General features: G+C 34.3%; 4 protein-coding genes across 6 annotated transcripts in view; 1 reads left to right on the top strand and 3 right to left on the bottom strand.

Moving 5' to 3' along the window:
- The window catches only part of LOC107628985, a 2,360-nt gene extending 1,740 nt beyond the window's left edge, over window positions 1–620 (bottom strand). For 2 of the 3 annotated variants that reach the window (XM_021117921.1, XM_016331640.2), the window contains exons 1-2: window positions 464–620; window positions 307–359 (exon numbers count right to left, since the gene is read on the bottom strand). In XM_021117921.1, the coding sequence (XP_020973580.1) occupies window positions 307–359; window positions 464–520 (110 nt within the window). In that variant the 5' untranslated portion in view covers window positions 521–620. The remainder of the gene's footprint in view (window positions 1–306; window positions 360–463) is intronic. The other variant, XM_021117922.1, reaches the window with a different exon arrangement.
- LOC107628981 (uncharacterized CRM domain-containing protein At3g25440, chloroplastic) lies at window positions 3,098–6,353 on the bottom strand. The gene is made up of 4 exons (XM_016331635.2): window positions 6,158–6,353; window positions 5,420–5,753; window positions 4,391–4,792; window positions 3,098–3,681 (listed from the first exon to the last, which is right to left on the bottom strand). The coding sequence occupies exons 1-4, from the start codon at window positions 6,244–6,246 to the stop codon at window positions 3,187–3,189; spliced, it is 1,320 nt and encodes a 439-aa protein (XP_016187121.1). The 5' UTR covers window positions 6,247–6,353; the 3' UTR covers window positions 3,098–3,186.
- On the top strand, window positions 6,443–8,748 carry LOC107628984 (protein FAR1-RELATED SEQUENCE 4). The gene is made up of 3 exons (XM_016331639.2): window positions 6,443–6,604; window positions 7,173–7,807; window positions 8,048–8,748. The coding sequence occupies exons 1-3, from the start codon at window positions 6,496–6,498 to the stop codon at window positions 8,261–8,263; spliced, it is 960 nt and encodes a 319-aa protein (XP_016187125.1). The 5' UTR covers window positions 6,443–6,495; the 3' UTR covers window positions 8,264–8,748.
- Window positions 9,226–10,608, bottom strand: LOC107632308 (heavy metal-associated isoprenylated plant protein 36-like). Its single transcript, XM_021117510.1, has 2 exons — window positions 10,285–10,608; window positions 9,226–10,041 (listed from the first exon to the last, which is right to left on the bottom strand). Exon 2 carries the CDS (start codon window positions 10,022–10,024, stop codon window positions 9,329–9,331), a length of 696 nt encoding a protein of 231 aa, XP_020973169.1. The 5' UTR covers window positions 10,025–10,041; window positions 10,285–10,608; the 3' UTR covers window positions 9,226–9,328.

The raw sequence follows: 10,715 nt of genomic DNA, 5'->3' as shown, positions 1-10,715 counted from the left end.
ACAATATAAAAGTACTTTTTTATTTATTTATTATATGAAAAACATCTTTTTTTTTTTTTTTTAGAAAAAAAGATCTTTTACAAAAAATATAAATTACAGCTTCTAAAAAAAAAATATTTTTCTGATTTTTCTAATACTTTTATTTTTACGGGCCGAAATTTGACAAACACGCATATTTCAACCGAATATAGTTTGAGGATTTAACCAAATAAACTAAATAATTTATAGTTTCACTTGGAAGGAAAACAACTGAAGCTCAAATTTAAGTAAGCATAGAAAGAAACAAAGCATTAAAGCGTTTCATACCTAGCTTTACTTTCTTTTTGAATTTTGCGAATCTCCTCGTCTTGTTGTATACCCTATGAAGCGCAAGCTTCGATTAAGCACAAACTACTTATCCAATAACAAAAAAGGATGTTGATGAATTGCACGAAGAGAAAAATATGGTGAAATAAGGAGAGACCTGCAGAGCTGTGAATTCCTCAGGGGCGTCGGAATCACTATCTTCTCTGTCAGACATTGATGCAATTTCGAGTTTGAATCTCTCTCTCCTTTGGAATCGAATTAACAAGAGCTAGAGTTTAGGCTGCGTTCAGCATGTTTCAATTCTTTTTTTGTTACTCTAAATGGGCCTCAGCCCAAAAAAAGAAAAAAAGAAAAAGAAAAAAAACAAAAGAACAAAAGAAACAAAACCTAGAAAAGGAAGACTAAGTATTCTCCCTAGTCATTAGTTTATTAGTTCACCTAATTCAATTGTAATCTAACTAGAAAAATTATTTTATACTAAAATAATAAATAAATTATAAATAAATATCCTACAATATAATTATATTCTAACATAAACTTTATAATGTCTTCCAAATATAAAATATTGTNTAAATATTCCATCGTCTACTCAAAATAAAGTTCCTTTCTATATCAACTTAATTTCCATTAGAAAAATAGTTAAAGTCTACAACATAAAAATCACAATTACAAAGTAAAAATCTCCTAGTTCCCTTCATACTTTGGATCAGCCATAACAACATGGCAAGCTATCACCCGTACAAAGATAAAGATGCCAAGGAAATTGGCAAAGAAATGCATTAACAAAATACAAAGCAGCACATCACTACAAAAAATAATCACAACCCTAAACAAAGATGACGGCAGTGAGTGAGACGAAGACAAAGCTGTTCAGCGAAGGGGCTAGGGATTAGTGGGTGCGAAGGCTTTCATGGTTCGAAGAGAGAGAAAGTGAAGGACTGAATGCTTCTTTTTTCTAAGGAAGAAGGGACAAAAGTACACCTGAAAGTTCGCACGCTGGACACGATTACACTTTAATCATTTAATGAGTCACACGTGCACACCATTTATACACTCCGGCAGACACATTTACCCTTCCGACCATCGGCATGTGGCGGCGTTAAATGATTGAAGTGTAATTATGTCCAGCGTGTGAACTTTTAACTGTATTTTTGTCCCTTCTTCCTAAACAAAATAAATACGAAAAATACTGTGTCCGCTGGAGTGTATAAATAGTGTGCACGAGTAACTCATTAAATAATTGAAGTGTAATCGTGTCCAACGTGCGAACTTTCAGGTGTACTTTTGTCCCTTCTTCCTTTTTCTTTATTTGGACCCTAAACGTAGAACGACGCCATTTATTTGACTGAAGGTTTCTTTGGAACAATGGTTGGTCATGGACTCATGGTCCCATCAAATTTTTTTATTTAAATTTTCTATCAATATGTAATAAGTTATTTATTGAATTGATCTCTCTTTTTGACAAAGGTATGCTCTTGAGTTCAACTCCTGTTATAAATTTGTAACCATATTCTTTTCTGTTATTATTGTAGTAGTTTTGTAAATCATTGTTCTCTCAATATATTTATATTTATTTTTCTTCAATATCATCAAATATGTATTTTCTATTTTTATTTATTTATGGCTTGATTTCATATGATAATTATAAGCAATATTTGTTAAGTTTATAATTAAAAAGACAAGCTAATTATTTTAAACTATAATAAATCCACTAAATGAAATCTAGGAATTGTAAATAACATAAACAAATAAATTTCATGCTATTTTTTCAATTTAATATTTTATGATACAAAAAAAAATTTCAAGTAAACTATAAAATAGATAAACTAATTTAACATAGTTTATTATATAAGAAGTGTTTCGAGTCTTATCTTGAACCAGGGTGATTTTGGGTATGAACGTGAGATCCAGACACCTTTAGATGAAAGATCTGACGTTTTCGAATTCCTCGTGAGAATGTGTGGGGTGGTATCTGCAAGAGATTCTGATATTTAGGTTAGTAAGGATTTTAGACAAGTTTTAGATAGATTAGAGTTGAGAAATACCTGAGATAGTGAGGTGTATTTATATATAAGTAAAGATAAGTTATTTTTAGTAATTTGTTGACTTATCTTGGTGGGAGTTTATTTCCCCTTTTTTATCTAAGGTTGTTGAGATTTCATATTGGAATGAATATATGAACACGTTTGTAGGAGCACTTAGGTTCTGGACACTAGGTCGGGCGTACGAGGTCGAGCATGCCGGTAGGTGGATCTTGGTTTTTGTTAGTTGGACCTTGCCTGCTTTTGGATTAGGCTAAGTTGGAGGTCGAGGTATGAACAAGAAGCAATTATATGTCTATAGACATATAATTTTTTATTAAAATAAGTCTAATCTTTTAATTTTTTTTTTATAATACACTCTAATTATATTGCAAATAAAATAAGTAGTATGACATCATTCTAAAAAAAATTCTAGCTATCATAATTATAGATGTCTTTTATGTTAATTATTATTTTTTAACTTTTTTAAATATACTATGATCTTATAAGTATGAATTTATGATAATTAAAAAATGGAGGAGTTGATACATTTGGTATGAACATAAGTGCTTTTAGTTAATTTACATACTTAATTGTATTGTTCTCTCCCTCCCCCTCCCGCCCCAGTTGTCAATTTCTTTTCATCATGCAGGTGCAAAAACAACTTAGTTATGGTTGAGTTTTTTTTATTACTATTATTTAATGTTCATCAACGTGATTTATAAGAAATGCATTTTTTTCTCAAATATTTTTGAATGAAAAAACTTTCATTGCTTGAATAACCTTTATATTGTCATTTAAAGACCCAACATTCATTGCCATATATATACAACATTTGAGGCATAGTATAAATTTATCTCTAATCTCTAGTGCATAGCATTTGTTTGGATAATAAACATTGATTATTACAATTACTATAATGGTAGGTATGTTTAGACATTGATGGTGATGTACCAGCTCTTGAGCTTGCACTTGCATCTTTCAAATTAGTAAAACATTCCTCACTTTCTTTATCATCATCACTAGTATCTAGCATGCTGTCCTCTTCAGAATCTGATTCATCCATTGACAAGTTTTCATCTTCATTGTTATTATCTTCAGATTCTGATAGCCCCATTTCTTTGGAATCAGCAAGATCATTAATCAACTCAGGGTTACTTTGTTTATGAATCCTATGGTACCCTTTTCTGATGGAGTCTCCACTTGGGCCCTCAAGAACTGATAAGGGATTACGGTCGTTCGGATTGCCGTAGAGTGCGATATGCCTGTAATATAGCTCTAGTTCTTTCTCAGCGATAGCGATGAAGCGCCTAACTGATTCAAGAGATTGCTCATACTTGGATTTTTCAAGTGCCTGCGGAGAAATGAAAAATAAAATTTGAAAATTGACCACTTCTAGAAGAAGAGTTTTTTGTCAAATAAGAGATATCTGGAACTAGGAATAAATCTTCATGGAATTTGTTAAAAACCATACCAAACTGGAGAATTTTTTCTCCAAGCTACAAAAAATATGTATAGTTCAAATGAGAAGTCAACTACAGATTTCCATGTTACTTCATCCACTTCAAAATAAATGTCACTCTGGACCAAATGTTCATCAGGGAATATAGATTCTCTCAATTTTTCTATCATTGTCAAGTGTGTTGTCTTACCAAACACTTTTTAAGTGAGACCAAGAAAAAACAAATAGGAAAAGATATTGTATAGCGAGAGATCACATTTGACAACATCATTTGAAAAAGAAAATTGAATAACTTCAAACTCCATACTGAACATTAAACCAGCAACAAATGGTTCCAAACCCGCATTTTCTAGCTAATAGCAGCTTCATACAGCTTGAAAATGCAGACTGGAGATAAAATGTTATGTACAAAAAGAATGGCAAAAAGAATTATGTGCTAAGAGCAAAAAGTTATGTACTTTAAAACACCTTGCTGCAACAGAAAATGTAGATAAAATGTTGAAGCAACTAAATTTCATTTTCGGTGCTTTTGCTTTTGCATGTGATGAACAAATACTTCAGTAATGCATTTGAGATTAACAAAAGGAACACGGAAACATACCTTTTTCTTGGATAATGTATCTACTGGTGACATAACCTCGGGCTGTTCATAGTTCTTTCCGCGATAAAATATTATAGTGTCATCTCCAATGAAGTGGATTGGAATACCACCACTCAATCTAGCAAGTTCTTGTGCATACTCATGTACTTGGCCAGGTTTACAAGGCTTGCATATGACCTTAACAGTCTCATGTTTCTTCCAATGCATATGCATATTAAGAATAACCCCTCCAAATAATCCTCTTCGGCCAACTTGTAGATAATTAGAACTCTTCTGAGCCATCTTCTTCAAATAAAATCGTTCCTCCCCCGTCAAACCATCAGGTTTGGCAACAGGACCCTGAGCTTTAGGAACATCATATCTTTTGAGTCTTTCAATGAGCATTGATTCCTTAATTCTTGCCTGGGATTAAAATCTGAGTCATTACAAATTTCCGTAGAATGTCTGGGAAAATAAGCAAAAGATATGAATTAATAAATTTAACCTCTAGCCCTAAAACATATCCTTGCGGCCTAAAAGAGGGAAACTGAATAACTTGTGAGATCGACATATCAATACAACAAAACAAAAGACCCCTAAAATTTATAGGAATGAGTAGATGAAGAAGCTCTTGCAAAAGTGCTGGCTTGCACAATAACAACAACTAAGTCTCTTCTAACTTCTACCCAAGGTAAGGTTGGCTATATAGATATAGTAATATAATAATTGTGTCTTATTATGAACCATGGTATAGACAAGTCATTCAACTTGGAGTGCTACTCCATGGTTCCTTGGTTTTCTTCTAACCCTACCTATTCGGCTATCTTTCATCTGATCTAGTATAACCAAATAATTTATGGCGCGATTCTACCATATTTCGACACCACAATAGATGTAACCTTAACTTTTTTCTCTAATTCATTCATTCTTAATTCTATCATATCTGGTGTCTGCACTCATCAATCGCAATATACACATGTATGCAACACTAAGCTTGGCTCTTTTCCTTGCACCAATTGTGGCAAGAAAGAATCCGATCACAGTGCTTACTTTCTCAAGCTTGCACTTGATTCTCTCTTCTGCATTGGCAAACTTCTGCTTCTTCTTCCCCTTGACACCAAGCCAACGAGGGTCTCTCCTATTTGCAGCTTTCCTCTTCTCCTTCTCCCTCTTCCTCTGCATCTTCAGCTTCTTCTTAGTTTTATATTTGTCCTTCCTTGGCGGCTCAACCTCGCGAGCCTCAAACTTGGTCTTCCCTTCCGATATAACCAAGTTCACAGTGCCATAGCTCAACTCTCTGAAACCCCACCATGAACTCGGCTTCCCAACTGAATTGCATTGCCTAAACGGTAAGAAAACCGATATCCGGGACCTCACAACTGACCTAGAGCACAAAGGAATTAGGAGAAAAAAAAAACAACATAACTGATACATATTACAAGTTAACTCATCAATTAAATGCCTTAAACTTTCCACAACACAAAATCGCAAAAAGCAAAATTGATCTAGAACACAAGGGATTCAGCAGTCAGCACAAAATAGCTCATATATACACACATTACAAATTCACGCTTCAATTCAAAGGCTTAAACTTTCCCCAACTTAGAACCACAAACAAGGAAAACAAGCTAACCCAACATAAGAGATTCAATGAATTATTTATAACAGTTCCCGGGCGCTGAAAAAATGAATTTTTTTTTCCCCTTCTGGGGTTAGTGTAAGAATGTAAGTGACGAAACATGTATATAACAATTTAAAAAAAAATAGCACGTGGAATGATAGAGAAACCTGGGAGAAACCGAAAAGGAGGTAGTTGAGTACGAGAATTTGAGAAGAGAGGAAGCTCTCCGAATGCTCCGGAACAACGAAGTAGCCATGGTTGGAATTCGAAGAAGAAGACGATGAAGAAGAAAGAAGCAGCTTATTGTGTTGTGCACTGCGTGTGTTCTTTCTTTGTGGTGCACCCACTCGTATTGGATCGGGTTCGGGTTCTAATCTTACGGCCCAGCGTACACTTCATTGAAAACGTGGCAACAAAGCAACGAGTCAATGTAAAAAAGTTGACTTTCATATTATGAATTCTCCAATAGAAATAAGACACGTGGAGAGACAATTAGGGTCCATATATGCCTCGCATTCCCCCAATTCTATTCCTTTTTTACTTCGCTGTGTTCACTTTGCAGCTCTTAACACAAGCGGTATCACGTTCGGTTTTCTACGTTAATCTAATTCTGAGTAAGTTTTTTTTTTTCCTTTTTTCTTAAAAAATTTCGTTTTTAGGGTGTAAAGTTTGTTTTTTTTTTATGTTTATTTTGTTTATTGATTCTTGATGTGGAAATTCTGTTGATGATTTTGATGCCGATAGAATTTGAGGGTTTTCTCCCCCTTTTGTGGTTTGGGAATTTGGTATTGAGCTTTAAAGCAATCGAATCATTATTGTTTGGTGTTTTTAGAAAGGATTATTGAAAGGGTATGCGAAAGTCATGCTTTTGGTGCAGAGTGCTTGATCTATTTTGATTGTTTGTGGAGGAATGAATTAATTTGCAAATTTCTCGGTGTGATTTTCATGTTTCTCTTCTATTAGTCACTTCTCTGCTCTAGAACTTGTTTTAAACCAAATTGTGTTAATTTTTCCCTTATTGTTTGTAAGCTTTTTCTTAATATCAAGAAGAAAAAGAACAATCTTGGGGTTAGGGTTTTATTTCTTTACATGTTCATTCATTGTTTTTTATGCTATGCACTGTTCTGTAGAATGTTTCCTTGGCTCTGAAAATCTTATAGCATATATGTTATGTTCTTGCAGTGGAGGTTGAGATTGATGGCTCTAATAATGGGGAGGCAATAGAAAATGCTGCCATGGCTGACGATTGTAGCACCGATGAAGGAAACAACGCAGATGAAGCAAACAATGCTGATGAAGGGAACAACGCTGACGAAGGAAACAATGGTGATGATGGAAATAACATCGATGGACGTGCTATTGTGCCAGTTCAAAGCCAAGGTCAAGATGTGACTCAAGTTTCTGCTGGAGGGGCCATAACCCTAGCTGTTCCCACACTTCCGGTCCCAATTGTTTCACCTGTTGAACCTTATGTGGGACAGGAGTTTGAGTCAGAAGCAGAAGCACATGCATTCTACAATGCATATGCCACGAGTGTTGGATTCATCGTACGTGTTAGTAAACTCTCTCGATCAAGGATCGATAATTCTGCTATTGGGCGGATTTTTGTCTGCAACAAAGAGGGATACAGGATGACTGACAAGCGTGAAAATGTTATACGGCAAAGGGCTGAGACAAGGGTTGGTTGCAAGGCAATGATAATGGTAAGGAAAGTAAAATCTGGTAGCTGGGTTGTTACACGTTTTGTAAAGGAACACACACATCCTCTTGCTGGTCCAGGAGGTGGCAGAAGGGATTTCATCTACGAACAATATCCGGTCAGTTCTCCTTCTTCCATTGCTATGCATTACTAAATTAGTTATCTTCACAGTTACTTCATGCCAGATTGATTAGAAATGACAAATTGGATGGATCATGATGTCACTATTAAGCTAAATGTTGGAGATTAGCATCAGGCTATTTCAGAATGAAGTTTTTCAGGATAATATTGGTTCTTTTACATGTTTTCAGCTTATTTTCCCCCACTTACCTCTTTGTTTTCTGATACTATTTTCCAGGGCGAACGGGATAGAATTCGGGAATTAAATCAGCAGTTGACAGCAGAGAAAAAGAGGTCTGCCACCTATAAAAGACATCTTGAATTGATACTCGAGCACATTGACGAGTATAACGAGAGCCTATCGAAGAAAATACAGCACATAGTAGACAATGTAAAGGAGATGGAAAGCAAAGAAGAACAAAGTCAATTGAACTTTCAATTAGCCACCCTTTAAATAATTTTCCCCCGGACGAAACACAGAAACCAACCGTCAATTCAAAAATGCTGCGATGCGAAGCATACAAAGTGCAATGTTAGTAGTATTCTGCTAATTGCTGACCCTAGGGTGTTTGCTCTCTGTTCCTGCTTTAGATGTCTGGTGGGGTTCTCATGCAATGAAATTCATTGTATTGTTTTCTTATTTATGCTACGAATGAATGACACTTTTAATTGGTAGAAGAAGAAAGCCAATTACTGTCAATGCCTGGTTTCATCTGAGTTGATTCTTGTGGGAGCTGTGCCAGAAATATGATATTATTACTCAAGAGAGGCATTCAAATGCCATGGTAGAGTTGAATTGTTCCATTTTTTTAATGAGTTTGTAAAACATGATCCAAGGCTTTGACTCTTGTGTCTAGTAATGATTAATCTATTTTGTATATATAATGAGACTTGTATGAGCATGTTGTGCTCCCAATCCATGTTCATGTTTTCTCCCTTTGCTCAGCTTCCATCAATTGATTTGCTCTAAACTGTTATGTATGATTTCCTTTGCTGCAACGAGTGAAGTAATCAATGAAAGCTCAACCTTCCATTGCTAACTGGGTTTACTACTATTAAAAATGGTTAAGACATTAGGATGGATCTCAAGTATATAATCCTAATATTTGCTTTCTGAATTTTAGTTTCATTTTTCTTTTGGTGTTATCATGAGAATGAATTTGTTGATTATTTACATAATCGTTTCTTCTATGTGTATTTTTTCACTATTTATTTTCTTACTCCCATGTCTTATGGGAATCATAGGATGTATTCAGTTTGTATTTTTATTTTTAGTACTGAAAATAAAAAACATTGAAATCGTAATAGAAAATAAAAATACAAATAAAATATATTTTATCTTTCAAATAGATATCACAAAATAAATAAAATAATATCTATATAAAGTATATACCAAAAAGTCACCATAAAAGGTCAAAATCAAACCATAGGATATATGAGCAAACCATAGGATATACACCAAAACATTAGAAGAATATAGAATTGAAGTAAGAAGCAACTATATAATAAGTAGCAGAGCTCATGATATGGTGCATCCATTAGCATCACCATAATATGAGCATGGAGGAGGAGGAGGAGGAGGAGGAGCCTGTTGCTGCGGCTGTGGTTGTGGTGGATAACGCTGTTGATGATGATAGTAACTGTATTGATAAGGTGGTTGTTGTGGTCTACCATAACCCATTGGAGGAGGAACACATTCATTGTAGTCATTACAAAATCTTGCATATGTATTAATATATGCAGGCACAGGAAATGTTGTCCCTTGAAAATAACCGCCACCACCACCACCATTATTGGTACCTAGCATTATTGGATTATTTTGAGGATAATGATGATAGCTTGCATTAGAAGCAACATGGTTGTTGGACCTTGAAGGAGCTCCATGATCATTAAATTGTGGAGGCAGAGGCAGATCGTGGTCGCCAAAATCAGCATCAGCAGAGCAATTATCATCAGAATCATCATCATCATCATCATGTTTCGCACTCGCCTTTGTGTGCTTGGATTTGGTGCTCTTTGTGTCATCAGGGATGCTTGAGTTCTTGGATTTTGTGCTCTTTGTGTGTTCTAAGCAGGTGCAGCTTGGTTCAGTAGGTTGATCTTTAGGCTCCATATAAATCTCTGCTCTTTTTCTTCCAACCTTTTTTACTGCTTTGATGAGTTTTGAAGAATCTGCCTCACCAAAAACTGTAACTAGTCCCTCTTCTCTGTTCATTTGGACATCAGTAACTCCTGCATAATTTAGCAATTCCAAAATGTTGTGTGTACATATTCTAAAAAAATTTACACATCTTCAAAAAATTTTACTAATTCATGTCTTTCTATGAACCAAAATAAAAAGTAATATTCTAAAACTCATATCTTTAGCTTTTAAGATCATCCATTATTTGATAGACTAATTAAATCATATGTCATTAGAAAAAGAAGTGCATAAAGCTATAAATCATAGTGTCATATTTATATTTATATACATACCCTTAATTTTCCTAAGCTCTTTGTTCACCCTGGAAGGACAAGCTTCACAACATTGGAGATTCACTACTTTGAGAACAACACAAGTCTGTGAAGAAAAAATATAAAATAAAAATAAATAAAAGGTTAATGTATATATCTTATCTAAATGGAATGCATGTAAAGAGAAAAATTATGTAACATCAAAGAATTACCGGAGAAACGGACTCATTGTTCTCCATTAGAGAAAAATCTCTGAAGCAATGAATGTAGCAATTGCTATGTAAATTGTTAGCATGAGTAGCAAATATATAATGGTGAATAATCTACCCGAAAAAAGAGAAGGAAACAGAAAAAAGAAAATATATCTTTGAATATATGAAATTGATTTGAAAAAATATAATGCTTGATCTAAAATGTATAATATCTTTTTTAAATTAGAATGTAATAAAATT

This window comes from Arachis ipaensis, chromosome B03 (assembly GCF_000816755.2).
Source record: "Arachis ipaensis cultivar K30076 chromosome B03, Araip1.1, whole genome shotgun sequence".
Lineage (NCBI taxonomy): Eukaryota > Viridiplantae > Streptophyta > Magnoliopsida > Fabales > Fabaceae > Arachis > Arachis ipaensis.
This window is presented reverse-complemented; position numbering and strand designations above follow the sequence as displayed.